Source organism: Apus apus, chromosome 2 (genome assembly GCF_020740795.1).
Source record: "Apus apus isolate bApuApu2 chromosome 2, bApuApu2.pri.cur, whole genome shotgun sequence".
Taxonomy (NCBI): Eukaryota; Metazoa; Chordata; class Aves; order Apodiformes; family Apodidae; genus Apus; species Apus apus.
The window spans coordinates 21,371,651-21,395,092 of NC_067283.1; the positions used below are offsets into that span (position 1 = coordinate 21,371,651).

The 23,442-nt window shown below is 41.4% G+C and overlaps 1 protein-coding gene across 1 annotated transcript in view; it reads left to right on the plus strand.

Moving 5' to 3' along the window:
* The window catches only part of CUBN (cubilin), a 143,233-nt gene that overhangs the window by 34,310 nt on the left and 85,481 nt on the right, over positions 1–23,442 (plus strand). The window contains exons 23-28 of the mRNA XM_051610631.1: positions 63–249; positions 3,602–3,762; positions 4,263–4,444; positions 5,101–5,257; positions 7,309–7,496; positions 18,463–18,622. Of these exons, the coding sequence (XP_051466591.1) occupies positions 63–249; positions 3,602–3,762; positions 4,263–4,444; positions 5,101–5,257; positions 7,309–7,496; positions 18,463–18,622 (1,035 nt within the window). The remainder of the gene's footprint in view (positions 1–62; positions 250–3,601; positions 3,763–4,262; positions 4,445–5,100; positions 5,258–7,308; positions 7,497–18,462; positions 18,623–23,442) is intronic.

Consider the following 23,442-nt stretch of genomic DNA (forward strand, 5'->3'; position numbering starts at 1 on the left):
AATTCTTGTTAATTTAGCACACATGCTATATTCATTCCTACTTGTTTATTTTCTTTTTAAAGTGTGCTCACACAGCTACAGTACTGAAACTGGTGTTCTAACATCTCCAAACTATCCCAATAACTACCCTGTCCAGACGGAGTGCATATACACCATCACAGTGGGAATAAACAAACAGATTGTGCTGCGCTTCACCAACTTCACCTTGGAAGGAAATAAACGCTGTACAGAGGATTATGTGGAAATCAGGCAAGTGTAATTATTTCTCTTGTTACCAATAACCATGAAAGTTGTCCAAATCCACTTAGGCATGTTCAGAAGCCATAGTCTTAGCTATACACCTGCACTATCAATGTGGGAAAAGGACCAACCTAGTGGCCTTCTATGATGGAGTGACTATACCAGTAAACAGGGGAAGAGCTACAGATGTCATCTATCTGGACTTCTGTAAGGCCTTTGACAGTCTCCCACAACATCCATCTCTCTAAATTGGAGAGAGATTTGATGGATGGACTGTTTGGTAGATGAGGAATTGGTTGGATGGTCCCATCCATAGGGTAGTTGTCAATGGCTCAATGTGCAGATGGAGATCAGTGACAAGTGATGTCCCTCAGGGTTCTGTGTGGGGACCAGTAGTGTTTAATATCTTCATCAATGACATAGATTGTGGGATCAAGTGCACCCTCAGCAAGTTTGCAGATAACACCAAGCTGACTGGTGTGGTTGACACATCTGAGAGATGGGATGCCATCCACAGGGACCTGGACAAGCTCAAGAAGTGGGCTTCTGTCAACCTCATGAGGTTCAACAAGACCAAGTGCAAGATCATACACCTGATTCAGGGCAGCCCCCACGATTGAGAGCAGCCTGTTGGAGAGGGACTTGGGGGTAATGGTGGATAAAAAGCTAAACATGAGTCAGCAATGTGTGCTTGCAGCCCAGAAGGCCAACCATGTCCAGGTTTGGACCAAAAGAAGTGTGGCCAGCAGGTCAAGGGGGGTGATTCTCCCCCTCTGCTCCACTCTGAAGAGACCCCACCTGGAGTACTGAGTCCAGTTCTGGAGTCCTTAAGCACAGGAAAGACATGGACCTGCGTTCAGATGAGAGTCACAAAAATGGTCAGAGGGCTGGAGCACCTCTCCTGTGAAGAAAGGATTACATAGTTCAGGCAGTTCAGCAGGAAGAAGAGAAGGCTCCAGGAAGATGTTATTGCAGCCTTTCAGTACTCAAAGAAGTATGGGGAAGATGGGGACAAACTTTGTAGCAGGACCTGTACTGATAGATGAAGGGGTAATGGTTTTAAATGAAAAGAGAGTAGATTTAGACTAGATATAAGGAAGAAAGTTTTTACAATAGGGGTGGTGAAACGCTGGAATAGGCTGCCCGGAGGGGTTGTGGAGTCTCCATCTCTGGAGATATTAAAAACCCACCTGGATACAGTCCTGTGTAAAGTGCTCTAGGTTATCCTGCTTCCATGGGAGAGTTGGACTAGATGATCTCTAAAGGTCCCTTCCAACTCTAGCAATTCTGTGATTTTGTGGTAGATATCCCATTCCAGGAAACATTCAAGGTCAGGTTGGATGGTGCTGTGAGCAACCTGATCTAGTTGAAGATGTCACTGCAGGGGGAGGCTGGACTATATGACCTTAAAAGTCCCTTTCAGCCCAAACTATTCTGTGAGTCTATATTTAATGTTTTGTGTTTATAATCTTTAAACAGCAGCTATTCAAAGATGCAGCACTAGGAACATGTACATAATCTGCAATATTGTCTATACTGGCATCACCATTAAACTTAAGATATTAGCATGGTGATTTCTAGTAAATTTTATAGGACAGAGACAAGTAGAAGAAAGTAATATTTGCAGGAAGGTTAGCTGTGTGCTGACAATACAGCTGTTCCAAGTACATGTCCTTTCTGCTGTTTTGCTGTCTGGAATATGCACTTTGCAAGGTCAGTCCACCAGTATTTGCCCTCATGAGCCAGCTCTCTGGATGTCTGCAGAATGCCAGTGTTGACTCTGAGCGTGCCCTGAGATTCTGTGATCTCAATAAGCACAGTGATAAAACTGCTTCTGAACATTATACCAGATATTCTCTACAGGATATTCCTCACTGAGTAGTGCCTAATCTTTTAGAACTGAGCAAATAGCTGCTTGCTGAGGTTGCAGTATTGAGATTCTGAAATAACTTGTTGTTTTCAGCTGTACATACAAACTGGAAAAAGTTGTGAAAAACTGAAAGCCTTTTTCATTATTTTCTAAGTGCTTCAATTTTTCATTTTAAAACAACAATCCAAGATTAAATTTAATCTAACTTTATTTTAGCAGTTAACACCTTATTTGGGGGTAGACCTTAATTATAATAGAGATATTTTCACTTTTTCACCTCAAGCAACGAAAGCATTAATTTATTGCAAAACTCTGTTATCACTATGAAGAACTCAGCAGCATTAAACAGGTTTTAAAATATGGCCAGGACATTAGTAAATGCAATTCAGCATGTCTGCTGCCATAACTGAATTTTCAGAATGTCTTATTAAACCTAATGCCATTAAATGGGTAGCTATATAAGTCTTGTGTGAAGAGCCACTCTGAATTCTTGTCCTGAGGTGTCCTCTCATAAGTTGCATTCAGTCAACTAAGAAAATGGCTCATGTGACCACAGCTGCAGAAGCTGAGATGCAAGTGAGAGTAGGTTCTGGCACACTTCTTCAACTGCCAGTAACCTGAGACACTGAGAAGCAGTTTAAGCTGAGAGGATGACAAGAAATCAGAGTGGCAAGGTCTAAGTAGAAATTTCTCTCAAAAGCAGGTATAAACCTGTGAAAATGAAATTAAAAGTATTACTGTCTCTTTTAAAAGCATCATACCAAGATCACACCCACAGCTATTAATGTATTTATTATTGTCCTAATGACCTGTAGGGTATTTGTAATACAAATGTGCTTAAAGAAAAGGCTAGAAAGCAATTTGATAAACAGATTGTCACTGTCTTTTTTTATTCCTATGAGATATGTACAGGTAGCAAACCAGAACATTAGATGTGCATTCTGATTACAGTATTAGCAAGTATTACTGGAAATACTACTTAATTTAAAGATAGGAAATAAGTGGTTTAGAGAAACAATTCTGAAGGCTAAGAATATATTTCAAAGCATGCATCATACCAGTTCTGAGAAATGGATTCCCATTTGTGTGGTGGCAATGGCGTCAACTCAGCTGGCTTTGTGCCAGGCTAAACCGTGGAAAGTGAGCAAACTGTTATTTCTTTAAATTAGACGATTACTTTGGTTACACCAGTGATTGCCATCTGGTAGAACAGAGAAGGCCCTGACCCGGCAGCATCAAGTCTACTTGAGTCTGTCTGGGTGGGCTGCTGAGATGAGAGAGTGGACCTACCCAGCAAGCAGGTGCTTGTGTTTGGACTTCTTTCTGCAAGTAGCAGGACTTATCCAGTATTTGGTGGCTGTATTGCTGTGGAAGATGAAGAACCAGGATGAGTCTTTCCCAGGCCTGCAAGGATCCCAATATTTTTTGTTTTGTTGACGTTTCTCCTAGTTTCCCTCTTTGACCCAAGGTTTTTCTTCTCTGTCATTCTAGAGATGGAGGCTATGAGACTTCTCCTCCTCTTGGAAAATACTGTAGTACAGACCTGCCTCCTCTTATAATCTCTCATGGTAACAAGCTCTGGATAAAGTTTGTAAGTGACATATTTGGCACAAGAGAGGGATTTTCAGCAGAATGGGATGGTACATCAGCAGGTAAAATCACTACATCAAGTATGTACCATGTTACACATCTCATTTAACTTCTCACAATTTCCATCACATCTTTTTGCTTCCTATCTTCTGAAGTCTGTCTACTGATTCTATAGCAATGTATATTCATTTTGTTAAGATTGAGGATACAACTTTCTTGATCTTTCTTTTTCTTCACAGAGAGGGATATACTATTCCCTAGAAATTATGTGGCATCAACTTTCTCATATGTTTAGGAAAGCTGAACCAATACTTTAATTGAGAGGTTTCTGTTGAAGATTAACTATCTATGAGGAGTACTCTTCAAATTAGTTAATATTTCTGGGTGCTGTGGGCTGTCTTCTGCTTACAACACTGTTGTTGGCTAAGTGCAGATTTCTGGGAAGTCACTGAATTTGTTAAGGGCACGTGAAGGAAGTTAGTACTGTGAATCTCACACATTATGTCTAATTCTCTACTCTTCTAAGTGTTAAATGTTGGTTTGGTTTCTTTGCCATTTTCAGGTTGTGGTGGGACTTTGACGACAGCTTCTGGTGTCTTCATGTCTCCCAACTATCCTATGCCATATTACCACAATTCAGAGTGCTACTGGTTGCTCAGAGGAAACCGAGGAACCCCGTTTGAGATCCAGTTTGAGCAGTTCCATCTAGAGTATCACCCAAAGTGTGACTTCGATTACCTTGCGGTATGTAGCCTGTGACACTTTGCTCCATAGGAGACAGCTGAGCATGATGAACACACAGGCAAGGAAAAACACATGGTGCGGGTCTTCAGATGTTTGTAAGTGAACAGCCCCAGAATAGCAAAGCTCCGTGCTGACATGCTGCCTTCATATCACAGAGCAGTGAGAGGTAAGGCAGCAGTGACTGTGTAGCTGCTGACCAGAAAAGCATTTATGTCTAGATAGAAAGGCCACTGAAACAAGAATCTTTCTTTATCTTTTAAATCTGCTGTGTTTTGAACCGTGGCCTTAGTATGCTCTCCTAGTAAATTACAAGGAAAAAGGCAATAACCCTATTGTTAATCCTAAAATTTATATTTGAATTGTTGCATAAATTATTTGAATATTTTAAATAGAGTTGAAATGGAGTGCAGTTTTCCTCACTTAATGAGTAAGCCCCTCAAAACCCACCAGCATTTAATTACTGTCCTCCTCTTTTTCCACTGATTTTCGTGTTTCTGAAGTGCCAGTCAGGCTGTCTCTGAGCAGAAAGGTAATTTAACCTCTTGTATACCCAGTAAAAATTTCCTAAGCAGACACTTGTCAGGAGGAAATTACTTGGATTTGTCATGCCATCAACTTTATTAATTCTTTTTAATATTTTTTTTTTTTTCCTGAAGGTATATGATGGCAACAGCAGTAATGCTAAACAGCTAGGTAAATTCTGTGGGAATCAGATACCACAGCTCATCCATTCCAGTGGAGACAGCGTGTATGTAAAACTAAGGACAGATAGCAGTCTGCAAGGTGGAGGGTTTTTAGCAAAATACAAACAGGGTAAGTAAGTACAAGAAGATGACAAGAACATGTTTCTACAGTTCAGCTTTTTCCTGAAACTGCTTCTTGCAGCCCATGATCTTACCTATTCATGAGCACATATAGAGCATATTATTGAGCCAGACTCTCTATTCTGCTATGCTCTCAGAATAAAGAGAGCTAAAAATTATCTTCCCATCAACATAATGGAGATTATCTGCTTCCTGGAAGAAAGATGATGATGTGCTGCTCTTCTATTAGCTTCTATTAGCTGCACCAGCGGCACTTACCACTCCAGATTTACTCAGAATAACAAGTGTTGGAAGTCCATAACAGGGTAGATTGGACTTCTGCTGTTCTGCTCACTTAGTCTCTTGACTTTTTAACAGGGAAAGCAGATAGAACAAGTTTTCTTTCTGCTCTTCTAGCTGCTTGTGAGGCAGAGTGGCAAAGGGTAAGTGAGTTACCTTCAGCCATCCTGGATAATTGTGGGTGCTTAGGATCATTTAGCCTACCTGGAATACTTCAGAAAGTTTCATTTTTTGAATCTTATGGTTAAGGGTCACATTTTTCTTGCAAGCTTTTTTTTTTACTAAAATAATTTTAACCCCAGAAATACCAGAATAATAACATTTGGAGAAAAATCCAGGAAGATACATGAGTTAAAGTTATTTTGTTCCCAGCCATCACCTTGAATGTCATGCTAGTGTTTACTTTTCTTCTAGTACAGTCTAGCATATGTGGTTAAATGCACCTTGTAAGGTACTGAATTTCACCACGTATAAAATGATTTGCAAGCATCTTTGTGTATGCTAAATATGACATGCCCAAGTGATATGAATTGCTGTAAGTTTATAGACATTAACCTGTCCTAGGTTTGGACAATATCAAATGGATTAAGAAAAAAACAAAGCTATTCATACACACAAGGTGCATACAATAATTAGAAGGGTGAAGGAGTTTTGGCTCCCTCATTCCTTAAAGATATCACGGATTCATCTTTCATGTAGTTATCAGACTGCAAAGTCCAGACCATATATCAGAAAAGGGTTCCCTCCCTTTCATTAATTAAACAAAAAGAGGTTTTTCAAAGCACTCAGATACAAAACCTGTGCTAACAGGTAATGTGATTTACATTTTACATTCATATTTAATTCCTGAAGATGCATCAGAGAAAGCTTTCAATAGTTTGCTCAAAGACTAAAATTACTTAGGAATTTGTGGTTTAAAATGTTTGGATGCTAGATGCATTTAAGTGTACATGCAAGACGTCATGGTGAATTGGAAAACTCTGCAAAAGAAAACACAGTATCAAGTGAACATTCAAAGGCACCTTTGTGTCAGATATGTTTCTAATAAAATCCTGATGGCAGGGGGTTGCAGCTTTTACCCATGTTGCGTTCCTCAAAATTCATTTTGTGCTCTTCATTTTCCCCTTTAAAGCAGTTAATGCTTCAGTGTAGCTTTGCAAACAACCTACCTCCAAATGGGTGTCCAGTTCTTATGCTAGGATGTTATTGGTGAGTCACAAGGAAAATTGTAGCTTCATTTTAAATAATGTAATGATCACTTCCAGCTCCTGGATCTAGAAAATCCAATAACTACTTTAATCCATTAGTCCATCTTTGTTGAGCACCCTTCCCAAATTGTTTCAAACGACATGGCAAATTTCTATCATTAGATTAAAAAAAAAAAAAAAAAAAAAGAAGACAAAAAGTTTCAGGAATAACCGTGTATTTAGAGTGAAAGAAAACTGCAAAAAAAATATATGCACTACATATACTGATGAGTCTGCAAGTGTTAGAAAAGAAGGACATAAGGGAGCCAAAGGATTCAAGTTTGGAAAGTCCATACTTTATTTGCAGCATATGCAATACATTCTTCCAGAGGTCACAGTTCTCTTTCTGCATGATTTCTCTTTTCTAATCTGTGAATAAAAATATTTCTCACCTTGTTACGCTATCAGAAAATTCAATTAGTAATTTTTTGAGATAGTGGGTTAATGAGCACTGCTTATCATAAAATCTATATATATTTTATATGTATAATTTATTATAACTTTTTTTTTTCAGTTTGTCATGAAGTACTGACTGTTAATCGTAGCCATGGCATATTGGAAAGTTTAAATTACCCAAATAATTACCCATTAAACGAGCATTGCAACTGGACTATCCAAGCTACAAAGGGGAACACACTCAGCTATAGCTTCACAGCCTTTGATTTAGAAGGTGGATCTGACTGTGACCGTGACTTCTTGAAGGTATGTACCCAGATTCTAGAAACTAGAAAAATCAGCCCTTCTTCAATAAAGAAAAACAATCAGGATGCGTAAGGCTAAGGGGAAATTTATCTTACCTAAATTTAGTAATTAAAACTCAAATGTTAAGTCCAAACAATTTCTCTGTTTCCTATGCAGTCAGTATGGAGTGAAGCATGACCAGAAAGAACTTAATCCTACATGAAGACAGGTGTTTGCAATAGGGAGGAGTGAATCAATTTGCAGGTCCCTAGATTTGCTACAGGGAGTCTAGCTGCCACCTTAGATTAGGTGAATTGGCTTTTAAGGGTGAAGTAACATTCAATTATTCCAGCTTCATATAAAAAAGAAATCCTGACATGAGTAAATTTATTGCAAAAAGGCAATTAACCCAATTATTTTCCACTTTTTTTAATCTGAGAAGTAGGGAATGTTCAAAAACTTTAAAAATAGTTATTTCTGCATTTTTAAAGGGAGGGTTGCTGTGTCTCCTGTTTATTTTTTCCTTTTCATAGTTAATCTGCTTCTTTAAAGGGAAACTCTGTTTACCCAGAAATAAAATGAGAATTTTTTAGCCAAATAAAAGCATCCAGTCAATCTAAAGCCAAGTACCCTTTATTTTAATTTTCTCAAAAAGTTTATTTCTAGGACAACTGAAAATATATTTTTCTCTCAGTTCTCTACTTTGCACTTTGGGAAGTAGAGTGTAGTCATGATCACTGCTATACTGAAGATTATCATCTCCTGCCTACAATTTTCCTATTTTTCTGAACTAATCCTTCAGATCTCACCCTTGCACAGGATGCCAGCACATAGAATCATAAAATGTCTTGGGTTGGAAGGCACCTCTAAAGGCCACATAGTCCAACTCCACTACAATAAGCTGGGACATCTCACACTACAACAGATTGCTCGGAGCCCCATCAAGCCTGACTGTGGATGTCTCCAGGGATGGGGCCCTGGTGCTCAACTTAGGTTTTTGCACAGGAGGAACTGAAATTTAGAGAAGTGTTAGAGGAGACTACGTACAGCCTAGAAGAGGGCTAAGGAACAGTGCTTACATTTCTGGGGCCACTTACTTAAACTGGGGTCTTGCAGAAGGTCCAGCAACAGGCCTGGTGATGGACCAGTCTTCTCCCTCTACCCCCTTACTATGCCAGCTTGCACAGCTCAAAATTGGTAATAAACTGACAAAACTGGTGTTCTTCCAGCTTTCTTCTCTTTGTGGCCAGGAATGGAAAGAAAGAATAGACATGTGAAGAAAATAAACAAGGGAGCACTGTGTTGAGAACTGACTATTAAACCCTGGTTCATTTCTGTGAGAAGGCTGAAAAAGAAATACTGGAGCCAGTGCTAGTCTCAAGATGCCCAAGTCCTTGATCCATGAAAAGCAGGAGCCCTGCACACAGTAGGCAGCCAGTGAGGAGCAAGAGACTTGCCAGAAGACGCTATTCTAGATGTAAGTCAAGGCTGGAGGAATCGTGCCAGAGACAAGGACCTGATCCAAAGCACTTAAAAGAACAGAAATAAAACATATTTGAGGGAATGAGGAGACAGGGAGCAGAAAAGTACTTGCACTCTTTGTTTTAACAATTTTTTAGTGCTTCCAAAGAAAATACAGATTGAATGGAAGAGGTATAAAGAGGAAAATGCAAGGGAAAAACAGAGTCATGGAAACGTGTTAAGGAGACTTTAATTTGCAATTCATGGTGACATTACTTACAAATCTTTCTCCAAATGCCATTAAGAAATATCACTTGGAAACACAGTTCTCATTTGGTTGTTGCACACTGCATAAGTATGTGCCATAGTGTAAAAAAGGAGAACAAGGTTGAAACAGCGAGGGAATGGAATAATGTTTGCTCCCACCCTGCCTCTTGCGAAAGGAGAGCATGTTGGCAAGGCTGTGAGGGCTCTGTGGTGTAGGGGAAAGGGGGAATCATCTGGAACAAGTGTGCCTTTTGCTTACAAAGCAGACTTTTGGGATATATTTGGACTTTTCTGTCTGAAATCCATGTGGAGTCTGACGCCACTGCAAATTGGAAAAAAAGGTTAACAACAAAAAAAAAAGACTCATAGCTTTCAGCTAAGATAAATTACTTTTCTGCCACATACTAGTTTTGAGATTCTTATATTGCGAAGGGGCCTAGAATGGGAAAGCTGTATGCCTCTGGCTGAGAATAACACTGGGAATATAGAGGTAAAATGACTTTCACTGTAGTCCAAGTGGGTGGTGCCTGAACCATGTGCCAGATCATTTCACCGTTTTCTTGGAAGAAATGGAAAGCTGCTGCTCAGCTTCCGTGTAGCTGCACTCACAAACCAGAGAGGCCACTGGTGCTGATCAGGTGCTCTTTTCCCCAGAGGAGTTTTTAGGTGCCCCTTTTCCCATTCCCTTTTGGGTTCACTGGCAGCAGCTCTCCCACATCAGCCCCATGCAGCAAGCAGCAACACCCTACTTGTCTTCTTAGCTCTGTAGCAGCCCTGACAGTAGCCTCCTGGTGCTCTGTGGCAGCTAGCACATGGCAGAGTTGATGAAAATATTTGCTGCTACTTGCTGGGAGGCTGGGGATGGGAAGGACAAGTGTTAGCTGTTAGGTTGGATTAGGTGATGATCACAGTTGTGGTGGTAGAAGGAGTAAGGGACATTCACCAGGTTATTAGCTGAAGAAGCATACATGTAACTCCCCATCTTTAATGATTGATTATCTCCTTATTTAGTATGACAGAACATAATTTCCACTGAGGCAAAGCTATTTTATAAGTAAGCAGAATGTCACGTTATTGCCCTGAAGATCCAAGTCTAGCAGCAGGATGGAAATTTACTCCTTTCTTATTAAAGAAAAATGTTTCAAAACCACTAATCTTTCTATCCTTCAGTGACAATATCCCTTCATGTTCTGCTCAGAAAGTACAACCAACCCTTGAAGTCCAGTCTGTTTAGCATCTGCTTTTAATAAGTACAGGGAAGACCTTGCCCAGCCTTTGCAAGATGACATCAGCCTGATAAGCAGATAGTAAAATTGTGTCCTGTATCAAGACAAGCTTCAGAACTCTGTTTCAGTCTTATCCCCTTGGTCTGTGCAGCACTTTAGTCTAGTGGCAAGGATGGAGTTGTCATTGGGTTAATGCAAAATAACATCATTGGTTCAAACAACTGCCAATAACAACAGTAGCCTTCCTCCTTTTGCAGGACAGGACAGATTTCCTCTTTTGCATAAATCTTCCTTGCTTGCTTACTGCCAGTGTACTTAAGCAGTTCAGGCTCTTTCAGCAATTAGGCTCAGAGTGGTTAACTTATATGTGGAATATTATCAAATGAGTACAGTAATTAATATGGCATCTGCTCCTGAGAACTCTTTGATTTCCCTTCTGGTGGTAACAGGATATGTCCTTTTTTTTTTTTTTTAAGCCACAGTAGCATTCCAGGGATGTGCCATAATATCCTTTTTCTCCATCTGGGAACACTGCATTAGATAGTTTATGCTTGCACTCAGCTGGTCAGCCTCTTTTTTTATTAGCTTATCATAGGGGAAAGAAAAAAAGCTTACCCTGTTTCTGATTTTACTCCCCTTTGAACTTCTAATTAGTAAATATACTTTAACCATATTAGGAGATTAATATTGTTACATTTTATTTATGAGTGTATCTTTTTAAAGTGCTGCAGGAATTCTCCAAGCACAGAGAATGGCTTTGCTTATGGCCATGTATTGATTTACAAAATGTCACCGGTAGTACATCATCCTGGGGAAGCAGATGATATATTAAATATACCCATCCAAGTTCTGCACACAGACATCAAATTACAGCCTGCTGGTCAGGCTGCAGTGGCAGCCATTAACATATTACCATGCAAGTTGGCAGCACGCCAGCCCATCTCTGAATTCCTTCAGGGGCTTCTGGGACTCAACAAGAAGTATTTCAGTGTAAGACTGTAAGGATAAAAACAACAGTTCTCGTGTTTCTGTGGTGGGCCTCACCATTGGTACATATGGAAATCTTAGCCCTTGCACTGATTTTCAATGAGAGATCTGGATGCTCAGAAGGAGAGTGTTGGGCCAAAAAGCTGCCCAGCCTAGACAAGACTGGCTCAGGGCTCAGAATTCTTTTTTTTCCCAGTTCCTTGCATTGCCAGGATTGAAGTACATTTTGGCTTTGTTGTTTTAAAGTTTACTTAAAAGCAGAATTACAAATGCATAGAACTACCCTATCCCTACCCCTCAAAACAGCTAAATTTGTCCATGATGAAGGGGTTGCATGGTGCCTACAGAAACCTCAGATGACAAGAAGCACGAGTGAGGCCAGCACAGCCTCTGCTCTCGGACTCACAAGATGAGTCAGACCTTCATGGACTCATTGTTGTCCACACCCTGCCAGCTCAGAGCAATGTGACTTTGCCTGTATCTTCAGGAAAAAGCACTGTACAATGAAGTGACTCTGAAAAACTACCATATGATGGTAGTGTGCATGCCCCCTGTTGAGAAAAGGGCATTTGGGACTCATCTAGTTGCAGCTGGATTCTTCTCTCCTCTTCTCCTCAGTTCACACAGTTATGCATGATGCAAGTTTTCTCAAACGGGAGGACACCCAGAGAGGATCCTGCTCTCTCTGGCCTCTGATGGTGCCAGTGTGATGTTGCTTGCACTGGCAGTTCAGTTCATCTGGGCTGGCAAAGCACATGAAGAGCAGTACTCAGCCCTGCACACAAGTCAGCAGTGCTGCAAACTTGTCAGACCCCCTGAGCTTTTCAGAGCAGGTGCACCCTTTCCATCCCTCCTCCTGATTGCCGAGGCCTTAGGCACAGCCTTGTCTCTTTGCAAGGAGCTTTTCCCACAGTAGCAGCTTTCTGCTGAAGAATAACTTTGGAAATATTATTGTCCCAAGCTCAAGAGTGGTTCTGCTCCTGCCACTGTGAGTGCTCACTTTAGAGGAACAGTGGTTAGCAGAAAGGCAGGCTTTTTGAACACGCTCCTGCACTGGACTGCCTTGCTTTCTGCTCAGCCTGTTCCATCCAGTGTGCATGGGTGAAGCTCCAGGACTGCCCTGTTGCAGGTGGCTGAGATCAACTCCATCCAGGCAGCAAGACAATTAGGTGGAGGTGCTCTCCTAGTACAGGCTTGGTGATTTAAAACATCACACTGAATACATAAGGTTTTAAGTGCAGGTCTTGGGGCTGACTGACTAGGTGGATGTCTCCTAGGCATTCCTTTCTTAAACAGCATTTGTTTCCTACTCCTATATCTAAAAAAAAATAAAATTTCATCCAAAGATACATCCTGCAGAGCCTTGCTAAATAAAATCATTTTTATATAGTTTGCAGAAATAAACCTTGCCTAGAAACACAGGAATGAACAGATCTGCCTGTATGTACAAATTCTTGTTTTCTTTGAGGTGGTAGTAAGTAGTAATGTAAGAGATGAAAATTTTTTTTTTAAAAATATCACTGCAGTCCAATGTGGAATATAATTTTGCTTGAAACTTTCAGAAGGCTCTGAGTATTTCAGGCTTAGGTTACAAGACAAAACATAGACTCAGATACAACTCTTACGATTAAAAAAACCCTAGACATTTATACATTTCCATATGTTTGATAAATCCCAGAGAGATTAACTTGTGTGTCTAGTGATGCATGATACCAAACTCCATTGTACTATGGAATAAAATGGTTGATTAGTGAAAGTGTGTCATTGTGTGGAGATAAGAAAGTTGCCTACAGTAGTTAGAGCAAGTTTTATCAGATGCCATCTAGGGCATAAATGTGTTTAAATAATAATAATAAATAAATATTTAGAATGGATTCTTAAGAAGGGCTTTTTTCTAGTGGCAATTGCAAGCACTTCCCATCATGCAAGCACAAACATAACTTTATTTTGTTCTCCCGTTTGTGCAGGAATAGCAAGGCTCCACATAGTAAGTTGCTCCAAGTCTTAAGCTGCCTTTGTTTATATGAAAACTATGTCGCTGTGGTGCTAAACTAGTGCAATGTGCCACTTCCTGGAGCTTTCCTTTGTTTGTTTTGTTTTCACTGGCTGACAGACCTGCAGGTTCTTAAACTTGCACTCTAGTTCTTCTAGAAGTAAATGTGTTGCTTGGAAATGGATTGTTTTTATTTGTGTTAATTTTTGCTTTAGTAATTAATGGTGATCTCACTTTGGAGTGTATTCTGTTACTTGGATGCTGACTATATTGTCTGTTTTTTGCTTCATTTTGTTTTCTGTTAACATATTTGGTGTGATGTCATAAAAATTTCCTTTCCAAAAAATGATCTCTTCAGGAAGAGCTGCTCAGATACCTGTAATCGTAGCCTCCAGTGTCTACATCAGTCAAAACAATCCTGTAACAGGCTTCCCACTTTTAAGAGGAAAGGGATACTGTGTGTCAGAGCAGCTGTTGGAGGATGTCCTAGAGGCTCTGGCAGCTTGTGGAGCACTTGCAGCTGTGCTGGTCTGACGCAAGGCACAACCCCCTTTCCCAACTTCTGCAAATGCTGCCCAGGGCTCTTGTTGCTGCTCCCTGTAAAAAGGCTTTCCAATGGCAAACAATTTGTTTCCAGACTCAAGCAGAGACAACTGTTCATATAATTACTCATAATTATATAGTGAATTAACTACATCTGCTAATAGAATAATTTACAGTACGATAAAATGAGAACTATCACTCATAGGATGGATTTTCCCCTCATACGAAACTGAAAGTTTGTCTTGAACGCTCCGTAATTGCTGAATCAAAACTATGTGTAATGCCTAACTAATGTATGTAAGCAGCTTTTTTTCCAGAACAGGTTAGGCTAGGATATTTCCTTTCTAATGATTTTTCTCATACAAAAATGTACCTTTTCACAAAAATTGGGTTCTCTAAGAGAAAACTGAAATTTTGCCCTAAAAAAAATTCCAGGTTTCTGCCAGGAAAACGGAACTGATGGAGTTCCTCTACCTGTCTGGAAGGCTTCTGCCAGTATTGCTTTGCAAGATGGAATAAGCTTGACAAGGTGCTAAGCTAGAAAAATGTACCTGCTTCTCATATGCCCAAGTAGAACATGTTAAAAATGTATTTATTTCTATTTCTTTGAGATCTTTATTACTTTCTATGCAGCAGAAAATCCATTTTCTGGTCAGCTCTATTTCAGCCCTTGCTCCAGTTCTGTTAATCAGCTTCTCTGTGACACAGGTCATGCTGCTTTGCTCTTCCAAAGAGAGGTGAACAGCTGTGGCCTCCAGTGCATCATTACTGGTGGCAGCAACGTATTTCCAGGCTGAAGAGTTGAAAAAGGCAAAATGTAATACTGGTGACCATGATGTCTCTTCTGAGAGAGCTACCCAAGCTGAACCCCTTCCTGCAGCCTTGGCTAGCTCTTCTGTCCCAGCCCCACTCCGGTGTACAGCAGATGGTTTTCAGCTGCCACTTCGCTGCCTGGCAGTCCCACAGCTCAGTTTGTTACTTAGAGAGCTAGCACCTCTCCTTTTTACTTTTGTGTCAGCCTATACACTTGCTCAGGCAGCCTGATAAGGAGTTTCTCTAAGCAGTTACTGAGCCCATGCCTAACAATTCATCTGAACGCAGTGCATCCCTGCCTGGGTCTAGTGCTGGGGTGCAGGCTGATGAAGTGGAGTGCTCTGTGTGCTTATGGGCAATTGCTTCAGTTAAAGAGGGGGGCTAAGGGTCTGAACATGTGCTGCAGCCATTTGTATATTTTGCCTCTTGAATTGTCTGCCAACATCATTACGAAGCCCTCAGATTTTCTGATGGAGGCTAAAAGGTCTGAATAAATAAATAAGTTACAAAACAAATATCAACACAGAAACGGAGCAAACACTTTCTTCCCAAATTGGAGCTGGGAGAAAGCTCAGTCCTCAGTTCCTAGACTACGTATGGTACCGGAGGGGCTAATAAACTGCCTCAAAATTAAATTGTTGTGCACAGACCAAAGATGTGCCTTGCTTCAAATATCTTGGGGAAGAACCTTCCCCCAATTTAGCAATTTAGGATAGCACAGCTGACAAAGCAGGCCCTTAAATGAGAAACACTATCTCAGAGATCAGAAGAGAAATTGTGGCTCAAGGGTCTGTGTTCAGCTTCAGTTTCACTTGCTCGTATTTGTGTAAGAGCAAAATGTGGTTTGAGAAGTTCAAAATGCCCTGTGAAAACAAACAGCTGTTCCCTTCATTTAGAAGTGAAAGACAGCTCGAAATTCTAGCAGTCCTGGTTCTGCCTCTCTCAATGAGTTACAGCTGGCCAGGCACTCGAATTTCCTGTGCAACTCTCTGAACCCAGACCCACAGGGCAGCGCGGCATGAAGGGGTTGCCATGGTAACCAGTCTTTGTGTCTTGAAAAACTAACAGACTGTTTTCAGAGGAAATTACATTGAAATGTGACATTCGCTGTCTTAAATAAAATAACACTCCCTTGATGAATCAAAGTTGCAGGAGACTCAGGAAGGTTGGGGGTTTTTGTTTGGATTTGAAAGATTCTGGATATGGTTTAGTCCATAGTTCTTTAGATGGGTTTTTCATTTGTAATCACTAAATGTAGCAGCTGATCTTTGAATATGTATCAACATAGCTTTTGCTTGTATTCAGAGCACAGATTCATGATCTTCACATTGATTCATTCTTCCCCATTCATACTTTTCTAGTATAAGATTTCCATGGCTTGAAGCCACAGAAATGAGTAGCATATACCACAAAGCTGTTGAAGGAAGCAGTACTATTAAAAAATCTAATTGGATCTGACTTTATTTCATTTTGCTGAACTTAAGTCATAAAATAATGTGTAAAGCTCTCAGTCTGGCTTGAAGGAAAGTCATAGCTGCAATGCTGGGCATGGGACAGCTCATCTGTCTGTGAGGCAGTCCTTCAAGAATTAAATTCAGAAAGAATACAGATGGATGTTCAACTTCTTAACATCTATTCTTTGTGACAATTTCGTATCTATTTTTAAGCACATCTGAGCAAGACTTTGCAAGAACTACCAGCAAGGGGTCTTTTATGCTTTTCTGATCTCACCCAGCGAAATCATACCAAATCATACTTCTCACGCTCTGAGCCTTTCATTTCATTAGAAGATTGAAAACAAAAAAGATTCATGGTCACCAGTCATAAAATAGGCCATGGAATATTACCATAGAATGATTCCTTTAATTTGCCTCTAGCTTCTGGCTGAAGTATATCTGATTTATTTTTTATGAAAAATTACATTCAAACTAGATTGTCTGCTTGAGGATTTGAAACCATTTGAGTAGATTTTGGCCCCAACTCTGTCTTAAAACAACAATGTGATTTCTGTGAGACCAACATCTTGAACAGAAAACTGAGGGCTTAGTTACTCATTCTCATATGTATGTCTGCTAGAAAATGTTTTCAAAAATTAGTAGCTAGCATGGTTAATCAATATTTACTGTAATATCATACTTCCATACTATGGATGTTGAGCATAGGAGAATTCTTGGTGGATTAGGGATATTTGGAAAAGAGATTTGAATGGAGAACAAAGTTAAATAAGCTTTGGCTGTTTTTCTGGGGATCATAGATTTGATTCTTTGCACAAAAAGAACTTTACGGTGATGGCTTCAGAACAGAGAACAGCTTTTGTTGAAATTCTGAAAGGAAGCGTGCCAAAAATTCACAATGAGAATGTTCATACATGGTTTCTGTGCCAGTAATTTGCTGGGTTGTTTTAGAAAGATGTGCTCTGTGAGACAGAAGATCAGATGAACTGTAGCAAAGCAATAAAAAAAAGCAACGGGGTCTGTTTTTTTAAACTTTGAAAATCTTAGTAACAGAAGTAGAAATTTAACTCATAACTTTACAAGAAATGCCAATCTGATATCATAAGTCAAAGGCAATTTAGCTAAAATGTTTAATTTTTACCAATTTTGCAAAAAATTATACACCTCACCCATGAAAAATGACATTGGCATTGGGATATTTGATGTGGAACATGCATGCATATTCTGTGTGATTTACTAAATTTGAAAAAAGTTGCAAAACCAGGATTTGAAGGAGCCTTTAAACCTGTTTGGAGACAACTCATGTAAAGAGCCTTAAAAGCTCTGACCATCCTCTGTAACCCCATCAAACCATGTGTTATTGTAATTTAAGTGTGAGTATACAACTAACTTCCAATTTCAATATTTAAACACAAATATTTTCTTAGCTTTTTTTTGTGTGTGTGTGTGTGTGTGCATGTGTTTTAAGAGTGAAATGGAGGATTTCTCATCTGTATTTGACAAACAGAAAGATAAAGATTTTCAGGCTGCCTACATCTGCTAACACACTGACTGTCAAAATACCATCATGTAGAATATGGCTAGGGGATCCAACATGAAGTGTTTCAAAGCACAACAGTTCAGAAAGCACGGCTCAATCCACTACTTCTCCAAAGCAGGACACCAGCATAAAATCATGAAACAACAAATAAACACATGAAGTTTGCCTTGTGAGTTTTGAGGATTTACTGTGCTTTTGGTTTTCAGTTTGTCCTCACTAATCTGGGAGGCCCTGGTGATGCTGCCTGCTTGATTTTCTCCATCACAAGTTCAGTCAGTCCTGCAATCACCTGAATGCAGTCTTAAAGGAATGAAATGTAAACAGAATTGTCACTGAGGGGTTTGGAGGCACTGAGCATGTTAGATGCAGTCAAACCAGACACGTGACATCCCTTTTTTCTTTCTATTTCAGTTCATTGCCATGTGCTCTTTATCTTCTTCCCCAGCAACCCCCAATACACACCAAAACAGAAACAGCAAAACCTTCCTACCGTTCACAGTGTGCAGCCAGGTTTAAAGACATATTGCAGTTATATTTGCTCATCATTTCATCCAAATCTTTCCATGCTCCCCAGAGCTCACATTGCTGTGTAAGGGTGGCTAGTGTGAAAAGTCTCACTGCTTTTTCTTTGACAACCTGTACAAAACATTACAAATCGGGGAGCTGTTTTTTACTCACTGGGATATTTTTTGTTTCATTTCAGCTCTATAATGGGCCTGATGTACAATCCAACCTGATAGGCACTTTCTGTGGACAGTCTCTTCCACTGGCAGGGACCACTACGGGGACAAGCCTTCATGTGGTGTTTTATTCTGATGGATTGAATGCTAGAAGTGGATTCCAGATGCTGTGGCATGTTAATGGTGAGTTAACCAGGTTTCCTCTGAGCAGGGATGCTTCTTTCTTCCCTGTATGTGTAATAGAGTCCCAGCTTATGCCTCCCTATGTCAGCTAGGTAGAAATAACCTATTACAGTGCTAAAAACATAGCATTTCCTTGTACTTCCTCAAATATTTTCCAAGTGGATTCACATGCACACGTTTGAGGATCATCTGGTGAGAGGCTGAGAGCTGTTAGTGAAAAATGCTTTAATTTGCAGGAGCAGGCACAGAAGGGGAGGACATCTGCAGAATTTTTCTACTGAACAGGAGATATATGCTATTACAGGGGAATTGTGGGTGACTTGGGCTTTCTAGTGGGAAACACTCAGCCCTCAGTTTGCCCCATTCCTATAAACTTGTGTTTTCTGTGCAGGCTTCTCTCAGGTTTTCTTTAGTGGTGCTTGTTTTGTTGAGTAGCATGGGTGTTTTTTCTCTTGTTCTTACATGTCACAAAGGCTGTCACAGGCCTCATTAAATAGGCAAGCATGCATGCCAGTTATAAACAAATCTGTTAATGAATGTGCAACTGCAAACTGTGTTTGCAATTTCTTCATAAGGGAGGCTACAAATGCAGCTTTTTCACTCTGCTTATTTAACAGCAATATTGGACTGTAACAAGATTAAATTGTGTGCCATTGTATGTCCCATCAAAGAGGATCCAACCTTGAAAATAATTAAATCACCACAGTTGCCCCTGTCTGTCTAATCAGTTCACACCATTCAGCTTTGACAGCATTGTAAAGCAGCTGAAATTGGCTGCAGAGGCCCCAGTGTGGGTTGCTGAGGTGTGTGGCAATGCTGTACATTGTTTGAATAGGAGATCCTCTCCACTACCACAGACTGCTGGCATCTGGGGGCTCCCAAAGGGCTCTTGTTGACTAGACAGTGGTGTTTTGCATTCACTGGAAGTCAAGGAGCATTTCTGGTCAAGGGAGGGACATCTGTGGGAGGAGTGAGATGTGTGGCAGGAGCCAGCAGGGAAACTGTTGCAGCACAAAGGTACACTCTTGTGCTTCGAGGTGATGTCATTCTGGGGCTTCACAAAAGAAGAAAAAGTGGAGACTTTCATGCACAGCCAGATGACATCAGCTCCATGCAGTAGCCATGGTGCTGGATGAACTTGCTTTTCTAAAGCTGTCAAAGCTTTCCAGAATCTGTCTGTGTGGTAAGCACTCTTACACTTCCCTTCCACGTCTCCCTCCAAATATTTCCCAGACTCTCCAGCCATCTCCCACCCCCTGGCACTCCTTTTCTGCACTGACACGTTCATTTCTCTGTCAGACATCACTGCCTCTCTGTTAATTCCTGGACACTAAACTGCAGCCTAATGCTACGCAGCCCCCAGGCTGCTAATGTGGAGCTGTGGGTTCAGATAGGTCTGGCACCTGGGGAATGTTCTTGCTGCCTCCATGCATTACAGCTGCAACTTCTGACAGCCTTTAATATGAATGCAAGTTCCTTCAGAGCTGACCTTTATTTAGTGCAACCACTTCCTTTTTTTCTCGAATGGTGTCATGCACAAATAGGGATATTCCTCTTACCTTTGGTGTCTATATTGTCTGGGCATATTTACCATTTGCCTAGACTGGATAATATTAGATGTGTTCCTCTGGTTGGGGGTGCTATATTTGCTTCTGGCTTCTGAAATCTTTCAAACACACACAAAAAAGCTTATTGTGAAAAGTCTCCTTGTTTGAGGAACTCGTCAGGGGATTCAGCCTTGGAATTGGGTATCTTGGAATGAAGCATTCAGTCCCCTCTTCTCTGAAAGCAAATTCCTAAGAGAATCTAAACCTGGATCTGGTAGCATATCACCTGATAAGAAAGAAACGAGGCTATATATATTGCTGAGACAAGAGCTTTTACTTCTGCTCAGGTGACAAATGTGTGATTTGGAGTTCAAGCTGCTGTGAACTGTTTCTCAGGCTGTCCATGTACTCCTTAACTGGCAGTTGTGAAGCATCTATAAGATATATATCAAGGACATACATAGAATCATAGAATGGTTAAGGTTGAAAGGGATGATAAAGATCATCAGGTTCTAACCTTCCTGCCATGAGCAGGGACACTTCACACTAAATCCTGGCTTCATAAGACCTCATCCAACCTGGCGTTAAACACCTCCAGGGAGGAGGCTTCCACAGTGTCCCTGGGCAACCAATTCCAGTGCCTTACTACCCTTGTGGTGAAGAATTTCTACCTGATGTCTAACCTAAATGTCCCTCTTTCAGTTGAAAACCATTACCCCTTGTCCTATCACTGTGCTCTCTGATGAAAAGCCCTTCCCCAGCTTTCCTGTAGCCCCTTCAGGTACTGGAAGGCTCCATGTCTTTCCTGTGCTGAGGGATCCAGAGCTGGACACAGTACTCCAGGTGGAGTCTCACCAGAGCAGAGCAGAGGGGCAGAATCACCTCCCTGACCCTGCTGTTCATACTTATTTTGATGCAGCCAAGGAGGCAGTTGGCTCTTTGGGCTCCAGCATACACTGGCGTCTCATGTTGAGCTTCTCATCTACTACCACCCCTAAGTTCTTCTCAGGACTGCTCTCTATCCATTCTCCCCCCAGCCTGTATTTATGCCTGGGGTTGTGCTGACCCAGGTGCAGGACCCTGTACTTGGCCTTGTTGAACTTCGTAAGGTTGTCACTGGCCCACCTCTCAAGCCTGTCAAAGCCCCTCTGGGTGCCATCCCTTCCCTCTAGGGTGTCAACCACACCACACAGCTTGGTATTGGGAGCAAACTTGCTGAGGATACACTCAATCCCACTGTCCAAGTCTCCAACAAAGATGTTGAACAGCACTGGTCCCAGTACTGACCCCTAAGGAGCACCACTCATCACTTGCCTCCACTTGGACACTGAACCATTGACCACAACTCTCTGGGTGTGGCCATCCAGCCAGTTATTTATCCACCTAATGGTCCATCTGTCAAATCCACGCCTTGTCAGTTTGGAGACCAAGATGTCATGTGGGACAGTGTCAAATGCTTTGCACAAATCCAGGTAGATGATGTCATTTTCTCTGCCACCATCCACCATCTCTGTAGCCTTGTCATAGGAGGCCACCCAAGTGGTCAGACATGATTTGCCCTTAAGTGAAGCCATGTTGGCTGTCACCAATCAGCTCCTTATTTTCCATGTGCCTTAGCAGATTTTCCAGGAGGATCTGTTCCATGATCATGCTGGGCACACAGGTGAGACTGACTGGCCTGTAGTTTCCCGGGTCTTCCTTTTTCCCCTTTTAAAAAATAGGGGCTATTTTCCCTTTTTTCCAATCGGTGGGAACATCACCAGACCACTATGACCTCTCAAATATGATGGACAGAGTTAGCAAATGCACCCACCAGCTCTCTCAGGACCCGTGCATGGTCTCCATCAGGTCGCATACACTTGTGCACCTTCAGGTTCTTTAGATGGTCACAAACCTGTTCTACAGTGGGGGCTGCTTTGTTCTCTTAGTCCCTGCTTTCAGCTGCTGTGGCCTTTGCAGTGAGGTTGGAGCACTTGCCAGAGAAGACTGATGCAAGGAAGTCATTGAGAAACTCAGCCTTCTCAACATCCTGTGTAGCTAGGTCACCTGTTTCCTTCAGGAGAGGGACTACATTATCCTTGGTTGTCCTTTAATCCCCAACATACCTATAGAAGCTTTTCATATTGCTCTTTACATCCCTGTTGAGATTTAATTCCATCTGGGATTTGGCTCTCCTTACCTGATGCTCAACTTCTCTGTAATCCTCTCAGGGTACCTGCCCTAGCCTCAACCCTCTGCATGCTTCCTTCTTAAGTCTGAGCTTTTCTAGGAGCTGCTTGCTCATCCACACTGGCCTCCTGGAGTTTTTACCTGACTTTCTCTTAGCTGAGGTGCATTGCTCTTGGGCCTGGAGAAACTGATCCTTAAATATCAGCCAGCTTTCATGGGTCCCTCTTCCCTCCAGGATGTTAACCCATGACACTTTCTTGAGCAGATCCCTTAAAAGGCTGAAATCTGCCCTTCTGAAGTCAAGGGTAGTAAGCTTACTATGATTCCTCCTTGTTTCCCATTAGGATCTTGATCTCCACCATTTCATGACTGCTAAAACCAAGGCTGCCCTTGAGTTTAGCATCCCTTACTTGCCTTTCCTTGTTGGCAAGAACAAGATCCAGCATACCTCTACTTGTTGGTTCCTCAATTATTTGGAAAAGGAAGTTCTCATCAACACATTCTAGGAACCTCCTGGATTGTTTGTGCTTTGCAGAATTGTCCCTCCAACAGATATCAGGGTGTTTGAAGTCCCCCATGAGTACCATGGCTTGAGAACATTAATCTGCTTCTATCTGTCTGTAGAGAGTGCCTCATTTATTCTGCCCTCCTGTTCAGGCGGCCTGTAGCAGACCCCTACTGTAATGTCACCTGTGCCTGCCTTCCCTTTAATCTTAACCCATAAACTCTCAGTTGGCTCCTCATCTGTCCCCAGGGAGAACTCCATGCACTCCAGCTGGTCTTTGACATAGAGGGCAACACCTCCACCTTGTCTCCCCTGCCTGTCCTTCCTAAAGAGTTTATAACCCTCCACTGTGATGCTCCAATTGGAGGAGCCATCCCACTAGGTCTCCCTGATGCCAATAAGATCATAGCCCTGCAGGCACACACATCTCCAACTCCTCCTATTTATTCCCCCATGCTGCTTGCATTTGCACAGAGGCATTTAAGCTGGGCCTCCAGTGACCAGCTGGAGGGGCTGGAATTTCATTATGCAGCACTCCAGGTGCTCTTCTGCTGACCTGCACCCCTTCTATAGGCTCTGGGAATCCATTACTGGTGCTG